Here is a 22555-nt window from a genome sequence, read left to right as displayed (position 1 = left end):
AGCAATAAAGCATTTCATGTCTACCCCCTATACTTACATAGCCTGTCACAGAATTCCACTCCTACAAATTATTTTTAAAACATAAAAGTACTAGTAGTACCCTGTTATCTAGGTGAAATAATACTTAATATTATAATACTACCTAGTACTCAATACTAGTATTATAATACTACCTATTACTCAATACTCCTATAATGCTAGTGCCTATTACTCAATACTCCTGCCATGGTTGTTTTTTATGCATTTTCTTCACTTTTTCATGGGTTCATGCATATTAGAATGGTTTCACCATCTCAGCAGCCACTTAGAAACTCCTAGTATAAATTAGTTTAAAACTTAAAAGTACAAGTAGAATGGTTTCACGATTGAGAAGCCCTTTATGCCACAACTACGAAGATGGTATCTGCTACTACCACGAAACTCTTAGTTCACTATGCCATGACAAAGTCGTATAACTTTGCTTACCTGGTGGCAACGGCGGTAGTTGTTGATGGTGAGCGGACGACGGCGAACGGTGGCGGCTGGAGCGGCGAACGGCGGCACAAGGAGAATTCGCACAAGAGTAATAGAATGAAATGCGTAAGTTAAGTGTGCCCTAATTAATTTAATTTTAATTAAGAGTCCTAAAACTGTCACGACCACAACTCCCTAGTGCTAGTGAGCGTAGCTATTTCGTGACTAAACAATTCTCAATAATCAAGGGACAACATAAAAAGGATGAAATCACTCAAATCAAAAGTATCAAAGGCATATGGGTACATAGTCAAAACGTGATCAGAGTAACAAGACTAAGTTCAAAGCTTGCTAGTACATAATTCTAAGTTTTGCAGCGGAAGAGTCCAAGACAAAATAGCACGTATGAAGACATGCTACTTTGGGCTACCTAACTACTTATTTAATATGCTTGTCCCAACACCTTCGCCTGCTCGTCCACGTTCAACCTGCACATTTGAAAATAACATGCAGGGCTGAGTATTTGATATACTTAGTGGGCACATTGCCAAAAATGGTTCTATCTTTAATTGTCAATGCCACAGTTGAGTGATCACGGGGTTTTACTTAAAGGACCCGAGTCACTAAATACTTTTCCTTTAGTAAAGATTTTGATTGCGCAATCACGTAACATAGATATACCATATCTGAACCTTGTGTGAACCGGGAATGTGGCCACATTCCACGACGGTCACTGGACCGGCCAACCCCTTTTATTAGCTCACGGTCCCCTTATGTGTACACTAGTCCGAGTAGGGTTTGCGGCCCTACTGGGACCCGAATTCGATTTAAACTTAAATTGGCATAGCCAAGCAGATAGGTAATCATAAAACAAAACATGGCATGACAACATACTTGAGCAAAGAATCACATTTTCATACTAAAAACACGTTTTAAAAGAATGCCCACCTCAAAAGCTAAAGCTCCTTCCGAAATTTCCTTAACTTGGTCTTAGATGACGTTCGAAGACGTCCCTTTAGGAAATAAAAAGATACTTAATTAGATTTTTGAGATATCCATTAAGCTTAAACATGAATGCATCCTAAGTGCGATGATCATTTTATTCTTTCTCTAAATTTTCTAGAAGAGTTCTAAAATTCTTGAGTATTAATTAAATCAGTAGATTTAATTAAATTAGAAAAATTATTCACTTAACTAGAGGGTGCTACCTCCCATGCCATTTATTTAAACATACTAAAATAAGCTCGAGGTCTATTCATTGTTAGCGTATTGTAGTCTCTTAAAATTAATTATTTGAGCACTCGTACTAAAATTCCGGAAGAAAAACGACTTATCCTCGTGGAGATAAAATGCGGGCTATTAATTAAATTCTTAGCCTATTCTTTTATTTTAATTGATGGCCCAACTCCATAATTAAACTCTATAGCAACCCAATTCTCTATTTAATTTCTTAGCCCATACTTTTAAATTTTCTTTACAAGGGCACAACTTAAAACTTATATCACTAGCCCATCCTTTTAGTTACTAGAGGCCCAACAACTAAAAAAAAAAAGATGAAGCCCACTACTGTCTTCCCTAATCTATCGGCCCTTCTCTCTCTCATTTTCACAAAATTCCCAAATCCATCACAAAACCTAATCCAACTCTCTCTCTTCTCTCTGGCGGAAATCGCCGCCATCCGCCACCGCCGCCTCGCGGTCGCCGCTCGTCCTCGGCTGTCCGACGAGCAGGGCTGCCGCCTACTGCGTCGCCGGAGCGACAGCGGCTCCGCCTCCCTTCTCCGATTCGCACACTTTCCCCAAATTCGTATATTTCCTAAATTGAAGAAGCGAGCAGCGTCTACTCCCTCCTCTCGTTTCGTTCTTCCCCGGTGAAGTTGCCGACAAGGGAAAGGCGTCGCCTTTCTTCTTCCGTCTCTTTCTCCGTCGCGCGTGGAAGTTCCGGGGTCGCCATCGCGCCTACGCCGTCAGCCTCGGCGAGCAGCGCCGCTTGTCTCCGCCGTTGGCCTCACGCCGGCGTTTTCTCCATGCCGGGCAGTCCGTCGTCTAAGATAAGTCCCTTTCCCCTAACCCCTTTAATTATTCCGTAAATCTGGAGTTCTCGGTTGATGCTCGATTCAACATCTTGGGTGTTCTTAGTCACTAGGATGAGCTTAATATTTTGCAATTAGTCATTGGCTTTGATGCAAAAGATCACTAATTATGAAGCTTAGGGCAGCAACTAAATTGATGAGGCCTTGATGTCTTAACTTGCACATGAGACCTACTGTGCTGATATTGCTAAGTTCGCATTTTGATTCTTGAGCATCTATGGTTCTAAGTTCTTGACTATCTATTGGGGTTGGTTTATATGATGTAAAGCATGATGTTGGGTGTTGAGGCAATTACCTATTGAAGCTGCGGCTGCTTTGAGAATTCAGCTCTTAAAACCTCATCTTTCTTCCACTCAAACTTGCTGTGTTGCTGGAAAAATTTGAAGGTGTGTAGGAGAGTGTTCAAGGGTGGTGTGGAGGGGAATTTATAGCAGAATGTGTACTCGTGAGAATTTAATGGAGCTGTTGTATTACTTGTTCTCTTCTTGCAGCAAATCCTTCTTTTTAAGATCTTCACTAAGCTTTTAATTAATACATTCGTCTCTTTCTTGAAGCACAAGTACTCCCTTCATAATATCACTTGTTTGGACATGTAGGGGTGCAGGTGGTTGCTTGATTCAGGCAGATTTGGTGCAGCTGCCATTTTGGGATCATTTTGACTTCCTTTGATAAAGTGAGGATGCCTTCTTCCCTTGCTTGGTTTGATGTTGAAAAAAATATACCTTACAATATTTATTTGTTTTTGTCTATACATTGCAGGTTGTACCCATAGGAGAAAGAGTTATTGGGCTGTTATTTGGGCTGACCTTCGGGCCGACGGGCCAAACTCTCGGGCTGCGCAAGGTGTGGCTCGGGCTTAAGAAGAGAGGCCCAACATTTGCATATTTGTATTCTTTAAATTCTTTCTCATCAACACGTGTGTAAATTATTTTGTAACTAGAGAGTAGCTTGATGTGTATTCGAACTTTCTGGATCAGCAAAGTAACCTCGTATTCTTTCTTGACGTTTATTATATTTAATTTAATACATATATACGAATTTATTTTAGCCTAATAGACAACCTTCAAATTAGCAAACAAGCAAAGTCATCGACTAATATTTCTAATTCGAAAGTAATTTGAAGTAACAAACATTTCTAGTTCGACATTAAACTTGAAGAAAAAAGGTAATAAAATAGTGGGTATTACAAAAACTGTGGCGGAACATAAACCGCCACTATAGCAGTGGCGGAAAATCCGCAACTAAATTTTATTTTTATAATATATTGTATATTTTATTAAATAAATTATTCGTAGTGGCGGAATTAATCCGCCACAACTGTGGGCATATTAAAATCCGCCACTGATCCGTGGGAATTCCGCCACTAACATTTCCAGCGGAAAATCCGCCACTATTCCGCCAGTATTACCGGCGGAATATTTCCGCCGCTGATTTCCGCCACTAATTGGCGATTTTTTTTAGTGTCTGAAACTCTCTTTTAACAGGGTTTTATTCTTTTTTTAAAAAAAAGGTTAAAGTTTTCACCATTTAAATGACCCCAAATGAACATGTTCAAATAATTTATTTCTAAAATACGTTTGTCGTTATAACTTACTATTAGTAAATACATATTGCTTTTCTCGGTTGGAAATAAGTCTTTATCACTTTCAAACTCCGAAAATTTTAAATATTTAAAATAAAATGACAATGATAGGGATTACACATTCTCCTCAACAATCAACACTGGCATATATTTTCCTATTTAGCATATCTTTGATTATTTTCTATATTTTTGGTAAGCTTTTATTTAATTATCTATCTTGACTAACAAGATAAGTTTCAGGGTTTAGAATTCTATAAATAATAAAATTCTATGGTATTTTTCATCATTAGGGAATTATCACTTTTGCTAGAACTTCAATTAGGGAATTATCACTTTTGCTACGTTCAATCTTCGCGTACTCTACAAACCTCGATAGGAAACTTAACCCCTATCAGACAATTTAAGGATTTTAATCAAACATGAATTTTATGAAGAAATAAATTAGGTGGCAGTTTGGTTGGTGAATTGTGAACTAGAATTTGGTGCTCAAACTGCCCCTTGAAACACAAAGCCAACTGAATGAAGAATATACGCAACAGTAAATAGTAACAATAAGTCAATAATGATTGAAGCGAGAATAAATTATAGGTTTCGAGAAATGGTAAGTTAGGTTTCAAAGACAAAACATGAACGGTGTATTCTCATTTCTTTATCAACTAGTCTCGGTTGGTATAATAGTTGTTTGTACTATATCGGTTCGATGAGGATGGATATATCTACATGAGGATGCCAACTTGAGGTGATGTAGTAGTTACTATGATTTTAACTTTATTGTCTATATTGTTGTTTGACTTTAAATTTATTTTGATTTAGGCTTTTGCTTTGTTTATGTTGTTGGTGTTGCTTTATTTTGCCGTTAAATGTTTTGCTCCTCACTTTGATGGTTTGATCGTTTTCTCAAAAATAAAAAATACACGGGTTCTTTTTGGCTATATGTATATCATGCTTGTTACAAAATCATGTTTTTGGTTAACCATTTTCCAGAAGCTCGAAATATAAAATTATTCGGACTTGATATGCATAATTCGATACGAAGTTCGATACTAAAAGATAGGATTACATAGTATAAGACTATTATTTATACATATAAAAGCCATCTAGAAGAATTTCTTGATTCCATGAAGTGAAGAAAAGTTGAAGTGGTTCAATATTCGAACATTACCAAGACAAAAGCAAAGAATTTTAAGAATATAGAAGAAATTTACACACTTTCTAGAAAACGTAATTGACTCTAGTTAGACCACGACCACCATTTTTATTAGGGCTGGGGAAAAATACCGAAAAAATGATATATCACTCGTATTGTATCGAAAAATATCGAAAAATTATCGAATTTTTGATATATTGAAATTTTCGATACGATACGATATCGTATCGTAAGTTTTCGATACGATAACGATATAAATTTCCTTATATCGCGATATATCGTTTTATATCGAAAATACGATATATTTCGAAAATTTTCGATATATCGATATTTTTGATATATATCGATATTTAACGATATATCGAATTTCGGTTCGATATATCGAAATATCAATACGATAACGATATGAAATTTTTTTATATCGAAAGTTCGATATATCGAAACTTTCGATACGATAATGATATGAAATTATTTCATATCGATATTTTCGATACGATACACGATACAGCGTTTTCGATATTCGACCCACCCCTAATTTTCATTTGTCACCTTAAATTTTAGAAACCGATTATACATACTAGTAATAGTAATTTTGTGTACGTCATGAATTATTTATGAGTATTTCACAGATTAAAGTTATTTGGCGTAATACCTAGATTATTGCATGATTACTTGATAAACATTATATTTAATTTGCATAAAAATAATTTAAATACCGATAAACTTAAAATATAAGAGATTTAGTTGGCAGCTAAAATAACGTAATGAGTCTTTGTCTTTTCCTTAGTCAACATAGGTGGCTTCGACTTTTATTTATCTTTGCTTATTGTATGGGTAAGCAAGATCACATTTTTCTAGCGTATTTAAGTGATAATTTAGTGCTCCACAGTCCACTCCATTCATAACGCAAGTCTTTTTGGCACTTCTCGTATGTATATTTTTCCATCATTAATTATGATTATTAATATGTATGGTAAGGTTCAAATTACAAAGACCTACATTGTGAATATATACGATGGGTAGTATACTAGTATTGATCAAAAGCTACTAAATGCTACTCCTTCCTGCCAACATTTATAGTCTTATTTTGACTCGTCATGAGTTTTAAAAATTATTTGTTTGTGAAAAAAAATAAGAAAAAGAGTTAATAAAATGTGGACCGCACTTTTATATAGTAGTATTTGTTTTATACTAGAATGTGAGAGTAATGATTTAGTTGAATGGTGGGTTTACATACCTAAAATGAAAAAAAAGCAAATGAGATTTTAAATTACGGATATCTAAAAATGATAAAGTGTGACTTTAAAATCGCAGATAGAGGGAGTACTACATAGTAGTAGTATACAAATGTTCATCCATTTTGTAATTTTAACATAGCATTTGTAATTACTATCCTTAATTTTATTGTGAAATTAACACACTCATTTCTTTCTTTTGTTTATTAATTTGATATGTCAAGCGTAAGTACTACTAACTTATTCAAAAATACGAAGACCGCTCAACCATATTTTGGTGATGTTGGATTTGGTGAGGCATACGACGTACCACATCAACTATATATGTAGCGACCATAGAGATACACACTACAGAGTAATTGATGTTATCACATAATAGTAAAAAAAAAATTATAGGCAAATGAATACTAGTATAAATTTGAAGATTACACCACGATGGACTCAAATACGATATCTTTAGCCTCTTATACATCACCGAGTATCGTTAGGCCACATTAATATAGTGATGGTGTTCCTCGAGAGGATCATGATCAGTTATACACACACTATTGATTGTGAGCTCCCACACATCCAACCAAAATAAATACCTAAATCCCCACCCAGAAAGATGATTGAATCCCATCTCACTTCCAAAATGGAAACACTAAATCTCATATATCTCCCACTCATATATGCCCTCTACATCCTCACAAAACACTTCCTCCACAAGCTCCAAAACCTCCCCCCCACCCCTCTCCTCTCCCTCCCCCTCCTCGGCCACCTCCCCCTCCTCAAAAAGCCCCTCTACCGCTCCCTGGCCGCCATCTCCGCCCGCCACGGCCCCGTCGTCCTCCTCCACTTGGGCTCCCGCCCCGTCCTCGTCGTCTCCTCCCCGTCCGCAGCCGAGGACTGCCTCTCCAAAAACGACGTCGTCTTCGCCAACCGCCCCCGCCTCCTCGCGGGAAAACACATCGGCTACAACTACACCTCCCTCGCCTGGACCTCCTACGGCGACCACTGGCGCAACCTCCGCAAGGTGGCCTCCATCGAGGTCCTCTCCACCCACCGCCTGCACCTCCTGCACGGCATCCGGGCGGACGAGGTGCGGGCCTTGGCTCGGGCCCTGTCCCGAGCCTCGGCCCCCGTGGACATGAAGGCGGCGTTCACGGAGCTGACGATGAACGTGATGATGCGGATGATCGCCGGGAAGAGGTACTACGGGGAGAAGGTGGAGGGGGCGGAGGAGGCGCGGCGGTTCAAGGAGATCGTGGCGGAGTCGCTGCGGCTGGCGGCGTCGAGCGTGGGGGATTTCGTGCCGGTGGTGAGGTGGCTTGGGGTGGGAGGGGTGGAGAAGGCGATGGTGGAGCTGCAGAGGAAGAGGAATGTGTTTATGCAGGAGCTGGTGGAGGAGAGGAAGAGGAAGTTTAGGAACTACAGAGATGGGGAGGAGGGGAGGATGAAGACGATGATTGAAATGTTGCTGGCGTTGCAGGAGAAGGAGCCTGAGTATTATACGGATGCCATTATTAGGAGCTTAATGCTGGTAATTAATTCTACTACCATCATTTTAATCTGATTTATTTGATTTTTTATATACTGTACTTATGAACTCTTCTAACACATATTGAGAGCTTGAATGAATTTAATCATATTTGAGTGGTTGAATCATAATAAATGCAAAAACTTTAATGTGCAATGATACATGTAGCACATGCCTCATGTCACTGGTAGATGGAGGTGGGTCCGTGCAGATCGGACTCTTCCATCCGGGAAAATTTTTATTTCCTTGGTTCTATTGAAAGTGACACAGGAGTACGTTTTAGCTTTTGAGATGATTCACTCTGAGTGATACTTCCTCCGTTCCTTGTTAATAAAAATATTTTTTTTGACACGGAATTTAAGAATAGTGTGTTGAAAAGATAGTGAAAAAAATAAGAAAAAATAAAGTCAGAGAATAAAGTAAAAACATGAATTACTTTTAGATAAAACTAAAATGACTTTATTAATTTGGAACTTCTTAAAATAGAAAAAATGACTCTATTAACATGGTACGGACTAAGGGGGGAGTATCTTTTTAAAATTGCAAATATCAATATTTATATTTTTTTTATAAATATTGTTTGCCGATTTTCGCTTTGAATTCAGGCTTTCTATATGCCACGTGTCACAGCTTCGTCTTGCCCAACCCTTTTTGTCTAATCCCAACACGATAAACGTTTTCTGGATTCAAAGTTAATTCAACTGCTCAAATTAATTGTTTGGTTCTAGTCAAAGTTGGCAGGACCTACCGTAGGAAAAACAAGTCCAAGGGTTTGAATAATAGTAAAAGGGAAATAGTGGAGTACTTAAATTATAGTCATGTCAACATTTCCGTCTAGAGTGTAAAATTGAAGTATGATTGTCCAAATAATTAAAATTAACTTCATAGATTTATTAAAATTAAAATTATATGGACTCTTAATCTTGTGTTCAGGTGATGCTAATCGCCGGCACCGACACTTCCGCCGGAACGATGGAATGGGCTCTTTCTCTCCTCCTCAACCACCCCGACGACCTCCGCAAGGCCCGGGACGAGATCGACGACCGGGTCGGCCACGACCGCCTCTTTGACGAGGCCGACATCGCCAACCTCCCATACCTCCGGTGCATCATCAACGAGACGCTGCGAATGTTCCCGGCCGGGCCGCTGCTGATCCCCCACGAGTCCTCCGCCGAGTGCGTCGTCGGAGGCTACCGCGTCCCCTCCGGCACGATGCTGCTGGTGAACGCGTGGGCCATGCACAACGACCCCAAGAACTGGGACCGGCCGCGCGAGTTCAGGCCCGAGCGGTTCGAGAAGCTCGACGGCTACCGAGACGGCTTCAGGCTGATGCCGTTTGGCGCCGGCAGGCGCGGCTGCCCCGGTGAGCCCCTCGCTGTGCGCATGGTGGGGCTCGGGCTGGGGACGCTTATTCAGTGCTTTGATTGGGAGAGGCCCGGCGAGGAGCTCATTGATATGAGCGAGGGGGTTGGGTTGTCGATGCCGAGGGCGACGCCGTTGATGGCGTATTGCAGAGCCCGGCCTGTAGCGGCCGGGCTTCTGGCTAGTATATGAATGTGGAAGGACAAAACGTCTAAAGTTTGTATGTGTGAGTTGTAAGTAATATTCTGATTGCCAAATAAATATAAATTTTAAAGGACTATGATGGACTCGAACTTGATCTTTGGTCTGGATATCAGCAACTCTGTCGCATAGCCAACACATGCAAATACCATAATGTTACAAAGCTATGAGCCTATAGAAGTGATCATGTTCAAGTAAGGTCGTAATACTTAAAAATATGGATAGTCACTCTCAATTCATGAAATCGGATAATCGAAAACTAGTTTCCAAATTCTAAGATTATTAACCAATAATAACCATGATCAATTTAAAATGATTATAGACTTAATAGTCTAGTATTTTGGATTTTACTTAATGGGCCTTGAGCCCATTGAGGAAACTGAAAGTAGAAGCCCACTGCTTGACTTCGTTTGGACCATCAATGGGTCATTCTCCATCCATCCCCATTGACAAAACTCTACAAAATTAAGGTTAATTTTATACTCCATATAGCTCTCTTTTTGTCATTTATATGCCAATATAACAAATAATAATAAATTATACCGGATGCAATAAAATATTCTTGTAAATCCAAATTAAAATCTTGGTATATGATATAGCCCCCCAAAGCAAAATTTAAATAGAAAAGTAACATATTTATGATTTTTAAATAGGATGGCTATACTGAGAAAAAAATTAATGGGCTATATATAAAATTTAATGATTGTAAATGAACTTATAGTAGTACTCTGGGTAGCCGATTGTTATACTACCTCCGTCCACGAAAATTCGTCCTGGTTTGACCGGACACGAGTTTTAAGAAATATAATGGAAAGTGAGTTGAAAAAGTTAGTGAATTGTGCGTCCTACTTTTATATATTAGTTTTATAATAAAATGTGAGTAGGAATGAGTTAGTGGAATATGAGGTCCACTACCAAAAATGGTAAAAGTGAAATGGGACAAATTTTTGGGGACGGACGAAAATGGAAAAATGGGACAAATTTTCGTGGACGGAGGTAGTAGTATTTTTTATATTTGATATTGACAAATGTAAGTACAAAATTCTACTACGAATTGTCACTCGATGAAAAGGAAATATCAATGCTCAAATACATGTCCACCCATATCCATATTTCCTACAATTTATTTAATTACTGAAGAGACGTGTTAAACTGCATTCGCCTTTTAATATTTAACCAAAATTGTTTATTGTTTATTGTTAATTGAATGTACCATTTGGATGATCGAAATTAAAAAGAAGATGAAATCTGTATTATAGTAAATTAAATGAAAGACGATTTCTATATTGAATATAGATTAAATGAAAGACGAATTATATACTGAAAATCAAATTTGGAGACATTTTGTTACTATTCTCGATTCAGCTGAAAATGGATCAATTAGGCGTGAACAAAGAAAGTAGTAGTAAATTTTGATGAGAAAGGTTATGTATACATAAGTGAGAATTAAATTTCAAGACATTTTTTGAAGTGTTAGGATAATTTGAGTTCTTAAACGTTACTTATGTACCATATATTTTCACTAAAAGGTGGATAGTTCAACAATTAATTCTAGAGTAAAGGCCAAAACTGGTCTTGAATATATGGACATTTTAAGATTTTGGTCATAAACTTTATCTTTTGGATTTTTTGGTCCTGCACATTTCAAATCAGATCACATTTGGTCCTCTGTCAATAATTCCGTTAATTTTATAACAGTCAACGGGTTTAATCCAATTTTGACCAAATTAGACTTTTAATTCTGATTTTTAAGTCACTAATTAATTCCCTAATTATTTGAAGCAAAGAGAAAGAAGAGAGAGAGAAAGAAGAAGAAGAAATAGAAGAGAAGCTCATCACATCAGCCATGACATTTGAGCAGCAGGACCACCTCTCCCAAGAAATGCCCCTCTACTCCGATCACAACCACCCCTCCGCCCTCTTCCGCTCCATCCCCGACGACGACAAGGCCTAGAAATTTTATCAATTTGAGTTGAGTTTGTATTGTAGTAGTATTTGATACTGTTGGATATTGATGGACTTTCTATTTGGGATGATTATTTATTTGGCCCATGTGTTATTGATTTGAGTTGAGCCCAAATGACTTACCTCTTGCTCCAGATGCTGCCACGTGCACTCTCACTCGGATCACGACCCTGAGCCGTTGGATTGTGGAGTGTGTTAGTTATGTGAGTGGAGAGACTCTTGAGTCTCTCATTCTATCGAACTCTCTCTCTCTCTTCTTTCTGCAGACCTAAATCTCTCTCTCTGTCTTCCCTTTCTTCTCCGATGGATCTTCCACCATTCTTGGGTGATCTCTCACGGTTTCTTCAGTGATTGAACAAGTGTGAGTGGTGGTGAAGGCAACTGCTTCGGTTGCTGAGTGTTGTGAAGAACTAGGGTTTGGTGTGTGAGGTTTCTTGCGTGAGATTGTGTTCGGTGCTTCCATATACCGTGTGGTTGAGTCGTGGGTTGTTGTTTTCTGCAGTGAGAGATTGATCTCTAGTCAGATTCAACGGTGCTCCCTTGAACTGGTTTCTGGTTGAATAGATCTGGTTATTGGCGGGGTCCTGAGCCATCTTTTGATCTATTATGTTATCTCTTGTTCTTTTGTTTAACTTGCCCTTATCTTTATAGATCCAAGAGGATCTTGTTTGGTGTTACTGACTTGTGTGTTCAATGTGCAGGTTCTTAGGAGATTTTGTTGATACATCAAGAACCCTAGATTAGCATATTGACTATAGTTGTAATAGTTGATAGTTCTTTGGTTGTAATCTTGATAACTCAACAAAATCAGTCGCGTGGTTAGAGTTTGACTGAGCTCTCCTTATGAAGAACAAAGAGGTCTTGGTAAATAGTCAATCTGTACCTAATCTGATCCCTACAGTGGTATCAGAGCCACGGGGGGAATAGGTCGGCACGCCAAGTCGCAAGTGGGCAAGTGGAATCCTCCTTCGAGAGGGGATTCGCTCTGGTAAATTGGCTGCATCTTCTGGTTTTATTCTTTTTTGTTTAGTGCCAAATATAGGCTTGGGCTCTTGTTTTCTGGTAGACAGTCTCTGGCAAAGACTTAGGACTTTCAGTGCTCTCTGTTATGTGTTGCTTCCGTTGGTTCTTGTTTCTCTGTGATCTTGTGATCTCATTTTACTTGACCACCAAGCATCTTGCACTGCCCAAGTGACCCCCTGCGCCCTCCAGTAGTGAGTGATTGCGAGCTGGGATAGGCTTGGCCAGTCTTGCTCGTGACAGTCAAGGATTTGAGGTCCTCTCTGTTGTGTGAAAGCTGTGTGTTTGTCCTTGTGTTGCTTGTGTATGTCTCTGCGTTCCCAGTTTTGTAAGGCTCTGTGTTTCTGTCTTGCTTCCTGTGTTCTTGGAAAAATGGCTCAACCTGTTGGTCTGGTTCTTTATAATGGTAAAAATGATTTTGCTATTTGGAAATAGAAAATGAAATGTGTTTTAATTCAACAAAAAGTGTTCAAAGTTGTTGATGGTACTTTACCTGAGGATACTACTTAGGATAAAATTGATGAAATGAATGATCTGGCTAGGGCTACTATTGTGTTAAATTTGTCTGATTCTGTGATTAGGAAAGTTGATCATGAGGAATCTGCTGTTGAAATGTGAAAATTGCTTGATACTCTGTATACTGAAACCTCAATGTCTTCAAGAATGTATCTGCTTGAAAAGTTGTTTAAATTTAAGCTTGATCTTGCTAAAGATATGGATGACAATGTAGATAGGTTTCAGAAGCTTGTTCAGGACATTAAGAGATCAGATGATAAAACAATAGATGAATACACTAGCATAGCTCTGATGAATGGCATACCTGATTCCTATAGTGACGTTAAGGCTGCCATTAAGTATGGTAGAGATTCTGCTCCTCTAGACCTTATTATTAGCTCCCTGAAATCTAAAGAACTTGAGCTTAGGGAGAGAGTTGCTGATAAGAATGCTTATAACAAAGTTTTAAATGTCAAAGGTAGATCTAAATCTAGAGGGGGCAATGAGCCCAATGGAGGTTCTGGTAATGGCTCAAACTCTAGAAAGAAGTTTAGGTCTAGGTCTAGAAGTAGGGATCCTAAAACCTATAGGAAGTGTTTCAACTGTGGTGAAGTTGGGCACTATAAGAAAGATTGCACTAAGCCTAAGAAGAATAAGTTTCCCAACAACAATACCCAGGTTGAAACCTTTGTTAATGTGGCTACTTATGATAATGTGAATGATTTTGTCTTCATGGTGCATGATCTGCAATTTGTGAATGCTTCTCCTGCCTGCCCCTTTACCTCTAATGATTGACTATGTGATTCTGGATGTACTTATCATGTGAGTCTTTTCAAGGAAGTGTTCTCTGAGCTGAAACCTGTAACTAAAACTTTTGTGTCAATGGCTGATGACAAGAAATGTGAAATTCTTGGTATTGGCAATGTGTGTTTGAAGTTTGAAAATGGTTATGTGCTCAACTTAAAGGATGTTAGATATGTTCCAGATCTGTGCTATAACTTGATGTCTTGTACTGCTCTTGAAAATGAGGGTATGGGGGGAAAGTGGGGGGAAGGCTGTATGAAAATTTGCAAAGGATCTATGTGCCTTTTCAAAGCTAAAAAGAAATGTGGTTTATATGTCTGTACTGCTGTGCCTCTCACATGTGAAAAAGCTTTTGCCAATGTTGTTAAATCTGATAAAACCATGTTGTGGCATAATAGGCTAGGTCACATGAGTGCTAAAGGCCTGAGTATTCTAAAAAAGCATGCCATCCTAGGAGACTTGTGTTACTGACTTGTGTGTTCAGTGTGCAGGTTCTTAGGAGACTTTGTTGATACATCAGGAACCCTAGATTAGCATATTGACTATAGTTGTAATAGTTGATAGTTATTTGGTTGTAATCTTGATAACTCAACAAAACCAGTCGCGTGATTAGAGTTTGACTGAGCTCTCCTAATGAAGAACAAAAAGGTATTGGTAAATAGTGAATCCGTACCTAATCTGATCCCTACAGATACAATTGTTTACCGTTAAATGCATTTGGCGTTTTATTATTTCCGAAATTAATAATTAATTTTCCCATACAATTATTGAATAGCAGTTGGCATGGGCCGAAGTAATTAGAAACTTGAATACCCTCTCTATCCCAATATACTTCACTCAACTGCAAGTGCGAAGGCACCGTAGAAATGTATAAGGAATCATTTTTAATCTTGATACCAGCGGAGGGGTGGTTGTGGTCGGAGTAAAGGGGCATTTCCTGGGAGAGGTGGTCTTGCTGCTCAAATGCCATGGCTGATGTGATGAGTTGCTTCTTCTTCTTCTTCTTTCTCTTTTCTTCAAATAAATTAGGGAATTAATTAGTGACTTAAAAATCAGCTTCTTCTTCTTCTTCTTCTTCTTCTTCTTCTTCTTCTTCTTCTTCTTCTTCTTCTTCTTCTTCTTCTTCTTCTTCTTCTTCTTCTTCTTCTTTTTTTTGCTTCAAATAAATTAGGGAATTAATTAGTGACTTAAAAGAATTAAAAGTCTAATTTGGTCAAAATTGAGTTAAACCCGTTGACTGTTATAAAATTAACGAAACTATTGACGGATGACCAAAGGTGATTCGATTTGAAATGTGCAGGACCAAAAAATCCAAAAAATAAAATTTAGAACCTAAATCGTAAAATGATCATGTGTTCAGGACCAGCTTTGGCCTTTACTCTTAATTCTAATTATACATAGTTGGGTACATTCTAATTCAGAGATGAAACTTCAATTATCCAAAATAAATATTAAAAAAAAACGCCAAAGAAAACAATGGTGCAAATTATTCCCCCGCCATTCGCGGCATACACTACAAGAATTTCTCACGTACTTCTCAATTTAATTCTTATATTCTTATTGAGTTTCTTTATTTAATGTTACAACTATGACTATTAATCAAGTATTATACACCACTACTATGATTTGATTATTGGTTGTCAAACACGAATTTCTTAGTAATAAACTTTTCTTTTGAAAACGGTGTGGAGAAACTATTCTATTTTACAACCACCACCAAAATCTGTTTTGACTTATTTTGCATCATGCATGATTAGTTAGGTGGTGTCTTTGATTTCAAATATGATCACCATTAAATATGATATTTAGTATAACTTTATTGGATGATATTTCAAATATACTTACGAAGTGCACGGAGCCACCAAAATAACAATACAATGCATTTTATAACACAATATAGACAAATGATACTAATTGAAATGCTAAGATCAATTGATTGTACACTATCAAGGTGTGACTTAATGCTTCATCCATCCATGAAAAATAGTCTCATTTTATTATTTTAGAATATCCACAAAAAATAGCTTCATTTAATTTCTAGAAATGAAAAGTTTTCCTCCCATATTTTATCATTCTTTTTTTTCCATACTTTACATCTTTTTCACCATACCTCTCTTACTTTACCTATTCTTTCTCTATTTTACTAATTTCTTTGATTAAAATTCGTGTCATTTCCAAACGAGACTATTTTTTTTGACTAAGGGAGTAATTAAATTACATATGATTGGAATTTGTAAATTTAATATTATAATTACCAAAAAAATTCAAAAAATTAACTGCTCATTGGTTGCTCTCTAAAAGCGACTGGATAGATGCAAGTGTAAGTGTAACTAATAATCCAATAACGTAAGTTACCCAATTTACACAAATTTGCCTTTTTTATTAAACGAAATAGAATACATTGCAGATAATGGAATAATGAGTTGGATATAGTATGCGAGCATGTGATCTTGCTCCGTTTTTCCTCTTTGGCATTTAACATCTTAGCTGATTCTTTTTTTTTTGAGAATCTCAATCTTCATTGGAACGGTTGACTTTGACTTTAGTCTTTTTCATCTGCTATTTTTATGTATTTTTACTCCATGTGGCATGTGGTGAGTTTGGAAATAAATTTGATAATAAATGTTGTTTAGTCTACACCATACTACTTAATTTTTAGATGGTGTTTAATTAGTTAGTTAATATAATAGCGAGATAGTATAATACCCCCTCCGTTCCATAGTAATAGAGCCATTTTGCCACTTTGGTACGTTCCATAGTAATAGAGTCATTTTGTTATTTTGGTACATTCCATAGAATAGAGTCATTTCCCTTTTTAGTAAAAAAATCAACACATTTTTTCACACCTACTTTACTCTCTCTTACTTTTTTCTCTCTTCATCTCTCTACTTTATTATCTCTTTACTTAACTCACCTAACACAATTTTTCTTAATCTCCGTGCCGAAAAGTTTCATCTCCATTACTATGAAACGGAGAGAATATAGAATAAGACAAAAATAATTTTTTTTAATATAATTAAATTAGTAATATGAGTGAAAATGAGATTAATAATCACGATATACTACAATGCAATATATATTGACATCGTAAAGGCAGAACAAGATACATTATCATAGACCAGTCTTTTGAGAACAAAGTAATTAAACAAGAGATAATAAAAATAGACATGATCTTAGGGCATCCTTAACCCCAACCTGGATTTGGTCCGCAAGTCCCCTCCACGTCATCATTCCCCTAAATTTGAGGACCTAGGCCACAACTCCATTAATCCCGCAGGCCACAACTCGGACCACAACTATTCATTTGCACTATTCACACCTATAGCCTATTTTACTCGTAAAATAGAATACGATGAACAAATAAAACCGAGAAAATTCATTGTTCAGTCAGAAAATAGAAAATTACAAATCCTAGAAAAAGAAAATTACAAATCCTAAAAATAGAAAATTAGAAATCTTAGAAAAAAGAACTACTTTTTCTTCATTTGTGCGCGAAGGTATTCGATCATCTCACGGTGCAATTCGAGCTCGAACTCCGACATTGTCGAGGTATCCCTCGATGTCAACTCCGTCAGCTGGCCCATCCGCAACGTAATACTTATATCCGACATAGAGTCTGATATCTTGTCCAGGGAAGGATTGGGCGGCGGCGGCGGCATAGCGGAGTAGCTGCAGTTGCCTTCCCCTTTGCTTTCCTCTTTGCCGCCTTTGTGCCCATCGGACGGCTTTGAGTACCAGGAGATGAGAGGAAGAAGTCGTCGTCTGTCATGTTGAGGTCGATTGGCGGACCTCCTTCGCTCGAAGTGTAGTGTCCGGCGGCGGAAACTTTGGTTCTCTTCGCCGCCGCTTCTGCCCCACCGGTGTACTTCGGGCTCTTCTCGACAAGCTTCCAAACGTCGAAGTACTTGAAGTGCTTCTTCCCGTCAGCGAAGTAATCTGCCTTGGCCTTGTCCACAAGGTCCATCTCGCCGTGCCCGCTCAGCCACATCCGGACTACGTTAGTCCACTTGCCATTCCACTTGTTCATCTCCGCCTGGACCCGACCCCAATGCTTGCGTAGGTATGCTCGAACGAGCCGTCAGGTCGACCAGCGTTGTACTTCTCTGCAATCCGCTGCCAGAACGCTTTGCCGATTTGCTGGTTGCCGATCACAGCGTCCTCGGAGACTTCGACAAAGTTCTTGGCCAGCCACATTGTCTCTTGCGGACTATACTTTTTCAGCCCATCCTCATCGGCAACCTTGCCCTTGCTCTTGCCCCTCCCTTGAGTGGGCTCCATATCGCTGATCTCGTACTCATCAGTGCTAACTGGCGATTCCATGTCCATATTGGTAGGCAACCCGCGACTAGGCGTTGCATTTGGATCGGGTGTCGGCGGCAATTGCCAGTTCTAGGAGTTGACGAAATCGTCCATCTGGCGTTGGTCGCTGTTAAACCAATCCATAGAACTCAAAAAGTGTTGAAATACTAGAGGATTGAGAGTGAGTTTATGGGGAAGAGTATTATAATGGAGCAAATCAAGTGTATAAATAGAAAAACAAAAAAAAAAATCGTGGGGACTTGCGGCCCGGCCCGAACGCAATTAATGTCGGGACGGGACACAAGAGATGCGGCACGGGCACGTATAACGCCGGGCCGGGATGGGACTCGGGAGCAGCCCAGGGAAGCAACCGTCCCGAGCCGTGATGCTCGTGCCTCCAATGCTGAAATCGGGCCGGAACTCGCGAGTTGCGGTCCGGCCCAGGTGCGTTAAGGATGCTCTTAGGCACAAGTATATATGACAAACCAGATGACTCCTTAGTTGATTTTTAGTCAATTCCATAATTTCATATGTTGCCAATTAAATCATAATACTGCATTTTGCGATTGTCTCACGAGACTAATTTTTGGCGTTATTCAATGAGAGTATTGAGTTACAAACCGTAGTCGTAAATGAAAAAATTATGCCATCCATGTGATTATAAATTTCAACGAAAATTAGTCTCGTTATTTGATGATTGCAAATTGTTGTAATAAATCGATTTAATTTGCAAGCTTTGATTTATAATTATGACTTTGATCACTATTCAATCAAAATGGTAATTTAAACAAAATTTCGGCCTATATATCTTGAAAAAGCATTTTGTTGATGCTTTTTGTTTGAGGATTTCAGCTTTCACATTAATTGGATAGCTGAATTCAATGAATTCTGCATTAATTATGTACAAATCGTGACTAGTGAAAGTACGATGGTTAAAGTGGCGTATAAACAAATAAAATCCGACATCAATTAAAGATGTCTATCCTCATCATCTAAGTGATTAAATATGACTATTTTTGCATGATCTCTAATTATTGTTTTGACGTTGTACATAGTAATTAGTTTTAGTATATCAAAATGCGAATACGCGTTTTATGTATACGTGTGATACTCAATCGCATATTTGATCTAAATTTTGTGTCTCTGGCAATTTAATTTTTAGCTTTTAATAATTTTGTCTTAATTTTTAATACTGTATTTAGAGTTTTAGAGTAAAAATCAATCTTTAAAAAACCACCTTTGTGAATATTTTAAATGTCAGAAAATAAACAAATTTTGTCACACTCAAAAACCAGCCAGAAAAATAATATAGTTTGATTTACGTCCAGAAAATCAAACCGTCTTCGTATAATATATAGGTGATGATTTTAATGAAACATTTCTTAGACGAGATAAATTATGTTAAATTACTGTTACTATTTAATAATTACAAATAAATTTAGTTATAATGTTTTTTCTGCTAATTTTAAAGTTGGACGAATGAAAATGTAATTCGAAATTATGATTTTTCATGCATTTTGCCATTCACTTATATAAAATGACAAAGAAAAAGAAATAAGAAAGAAAAAGCAAAAAAAAAAAAAAAAAAGTCACTGTTCACTACTCTGTTTGCAGTTTGTTAGTCACACTGTATAAAAAGGGTGAAACAAAAAAGAAAAATGCTGTGCTTCTTCCAAACGTCATTCTCTCTCCTTTTTCCTGACTATACATACACACTAGCAGCAGCAGAGGCAGCAGCTGCCAATCCCATCTCCCTCTGCATTGCTGCCACCATGGACCGAAAGCAAGGCTTCTTCTCCGCTCTCAAGCACGAAGTCGTCCGCGGCCTCTCCCCGGCCCGCTCCCGCTCCCGCAGCCCCTCCCCCTCCGCTTCGGGCCTCCTCCGCCGCCGCAGGCGCTCCAGCAGCCTCGGCCCGCCCGACATATACATGTCCAGATCGGGCAGCTTCCGCCCCGCCCCCGAGGCCCTCTCCCCTTTGCGCGAGGGCCCGGACTCCTCCGACCCCAAATCCGAGCGGTGGGCCAATTGGCTCTGCCGCGCCCCTTCCGCCTCCGCCGCCTCCGATCTGCGCCTTCTCCTCGGCGTCTTGGGTGCGCCGCTCGGCCCCGTGCACGTTAGCAACAACGAACCCCTCCCACACCTCTGCATCAAAGATACCCCCATTGTTAGTCTCTCTCTTTCCCTTCTTGAAAATCCCAATTTGGTGTAAAGACTCGATTTTTATGATGATTAAATAGAAATTGGTGAGAATCTATGATGCATCATCCAATTCTTCATCAACTTCACTAAATGTGTTCGTATTTGTGTGAATAATGAATATTCTCCATTAATGAGCTTGGGCTCCTGAGATGAACTGGAGCAATAAATGCTGTTTGAGGTTTGAGAATTTAGATTAGACCGCATTTCTTGGATTGATGGACAGCTGGTTTGTTCATCAAGATCATGAGATAATTAATTTTTTGGTTGTGCACATGCTGGATTTGTGGTCCAATGTTTGGAATTATGTCCAATTTCTCTTCTTTTTTTTTTATAAAATGGGAAATTTTATGCAGGAATCATCGTCCGCACAGTACATACTACAGCAGTATCTGGCCGCATCGGGCGGCCACAAGGTGCAGAGCTCGGTTCAGAATGCTTATGCAATGGGGAGTGTGAAGATGCTGACATCTGATATAGAGACGGCCACGAAGGTGTTGAAGAGCCGGAACTCCGCTAAGGCGGCCGAGTCCGGTAGCTTCGTGCTGTGGCAGATGAACCCTGACATGTGGTATGTCGAGCTAGCCCTCGGAGGGAGCAAGGTCCACGCTGGCTGCAACGGGAGGCTCGTGTGGCGCCACACCCCCTGGCTCGGCGCACACGCCGCCAAAGGGCCCGTCCGCCCCCTCCGCCGCGCCCTCCAGGTATTTGAATGTCCGCAGTTTGGTAGGATTGATAATTCATCTATCTTGGAGTTATACGACTAAAAACGGCATAAAATGTGTTGTTTAATCATGTTTTGTTTATTTATCTTCCCTGCCAAACTGCCCTAAATGAATCTTATCTTTTGATTTTGGGATGAGTTTTCCTGTTAGGTCTTTGAACTCGATTTGGGATTTTGTAGGGGCTTGATCCGAGGACGACAGCGAGCATGTTCGTGAACTCGAGGTGCACGGGTGAGAAGAAGATCGACGGTGAGGATTGCTTCATCCTGAAGCTCTGTGCGGACCCCCACACGCTCAAGGCGAGGAGCGAGGGGCCGGCGGAGATCATCCGACACGTATTGTTCGGGTACTTCAGCCAGCGGACGGGGCTGCTCGTGCACTTGGAGGACTCTCACTTGACGCGGATACAGGCCAACGGGGGCGAGGCCGTGTACTGGGAGACGACCATCAACTCGTTCCTCGACGACTACAGGCCGGTCGAGGGGATCATGATCGCCCACTCGGGGAGGTCCGTGGTGACCCTGTTCAGGTTCGGGGAGACGGCCATGAGCCACACGAAGACGAGGATGGAGGAGGCGTGGACGATCCAGGAGGTGGCGTTCAACGTGCCCGGGCTGTCCATGGACTGCTTCATTCCTCCCGCCGAGCTGAGGTTCAGTTCGATCAGCGAGGCGTGCGACCTGCCTCAGGAGGATAGGGCGAAGAGGGCGGCCGCGTATAGGGCCAAGGTGGCCGCGCTGGGGCGGTCCCACGACGGCATTGTGGTGAGGATGGATGTGTGATGACATGTGAGTAGCAATTGAAGAGCTTCTTCCATTTCAAGAAAATTATTAGTAGCATAGTTGGAAAATAGAAGGCTGATCAACTGAGGTAAGTAGTGAAGTTGGGAAACTAAACTTAGCCAAATTCTGTTTAATTTGTATATATGTTGGAAATGAGTCTTTGGTTCTCTATGTCAACAATTAGCAAAAGTTCCCTTTTTGTCTAAATTTAATTGTTATCTTTATGTTGGATGAGCTTGAGTTAAGAGTTTTGGAGTGTGTGTGTGAATTGGAAAACTAGGAGTGGGAAATATGGAGTGATGATGATTAAGCGTGGTTGGGTGGGTTATGATTATTGCAATGAGAGCTTCTGCAGAAAGGGAGTTTTACAGATATGTTTAAATTTGTGAGGAAATGATGTTTTAGTTCCTTCTTGTCGCCCAATCAACTATTTGACAATAATATGGTTAGTAATACTAATATGTGTAGATTAATCAAATAAAAGCCTAGAATGATAAATATAGAAGCTTGAGTATGGCTAAATCGATAGTTCCAAGTTAATTATGATAATACAAGCACTAATCATATACTAGTATTTAATTGCGTTTGAGTGTGGAGATGGCTCATCATTACTCTAGTGCATGGCCCTTTTTATTAAAACCAACGATACACATTTGAATTTGATAATGACGACACAC

General features: G+C 39.3%; 2 protein-coding genes and 2 long non-coding RNA genes across 4 annotated transcripts; 3 read left to right on the top strand and 1 right to left on the bottom strand.

Annotated features, from left to right (window-relative positions):
* Positions 1 to 709: 709 nt before the first annotated feature.
* On the bottom strand, positions 710 to 1641 carry LOC125218381 (uncharacterized). Its single transcript, XR_007175946.2, has 2 exons — positions 1402 to 1641; positions 710 to 941 (listed from the first exon to the last, which is right to left on the bottom strand). It is a non-coding gene; the product is annotated as an uncharacterized LOC125218381 (long non-coding RNA).
* Positions 1642 to 2029: 388 nt separating this feature from the next.
* LOC125198900 (uncharacterized) lies at positions 2030 to 3548 on the top strand. The gene is made up of 2 exons (XR_007172483.2): positions 2030 to 3218; positions 3305 to 3548. It is a non-coding gene; the product is annotated as an uncharacterized LOC125198900 (long non-coding RNA).
* Positions 3549 to 7001: 3453 nt separating this feature from the next.
* Positions 7002 to 9670, top strand: LOC125224524 (cytochrome P450 81Q32-like). Its single transcript, XM_048127937.2, has 2 exons — positions 7002 to 8031; positions 8962 to 9670. Exons 1-2 carry the CDS (start codon positions 7117 to 7119, stop codon positions 9580 to 9582), a joined length of 1536 nt encoding a protein of 511 aa, XP_047983894.2. The 5' UTR covers positions 7002 to 7116; the 3' UTR covers positions 9583 to 9670.
* A 10162-nt stretch (positions 9671 to 19832) lies between these two features.
* On the top strand, positions 19833 to 22109 carry LOC125219353 (uncharacterized). Its single transcript, XM_048121315.2, has 3 exons — positions 19833 to 20339; positions 20728 to 21075; positions 21276 to 22109. The coding sequence occupies exons 1-3, from the start codon at positions 19833 to 19835 to the stop codon at positions 21876 to 21878; spliced, it is 1458 nt and encodes a 485-aa protein (XP_047977272.2). The 3' UTR covers positions 21879 to 22109.
* Positions 22110 to 22555: the final 446 nt, after the last annotated feature.

Source organism: Salvia hispanica, chromosome 1, assembly GCF_029641045.1.
Source record: "Salvia hispanica isolate PSC_SH4W2 chromosome 1, Shi_PSC_v1, whole genome shotgun sequence".
NCBI lineage: Eukaryota > Viridiplantae > Streptophyta > Magnoliopsida > Lamiales > Lamiaceae > Salvia > Salvia hispanica.
Note: the sequence above shows the minus strand (reverse complement) of the source record. Positions and strands in the feature narration are given on the sequence as shown.

What these genes read in the sequence shown, in the direction of transcription:
- LOC125224524 (XM_048127937.2), top strand. Translation starts at nt 7,117, where the DNA reads ATGATTGAATCCCATCTCACTTCCAAAATGGAAACACTAAATCTCATA. An exon ending in TTATTAGGAGCTTAATGCTG is followed by an intron (nt 8,032 to 8,961) that starts GTAATTAATTCT and finishes TCTTGTGTTCAG; the next exon opens with GTGATGCTAATCGCCGGCAC.
- LOC125219353 (XM_048121315.2), top strand. Translation starts at nt 19,833, where the DNA reads ATGCTGTGCTTCTTCCAAACGTCATTCTCTCTCCTTTTTCCTGACTAT. An exon ending in GCATCAAAGATACCCCCATT is followed by an intron (nt 20,340 to 20,727) that starts GTTAGTCTCTCT and finishes AATTTTATGCAG; the next exon opens with GAATCATCGTCCGCACAGTA. An exon ending in CCCTCCGCCGCGCCCTCCAG is followed by an intron (nt 21,076 to 21,275) that starts GTATTTGAATGT and finishes GGGATTTTGTAG; the next exon opens with GGGCTTGATCCGAGGACGAC.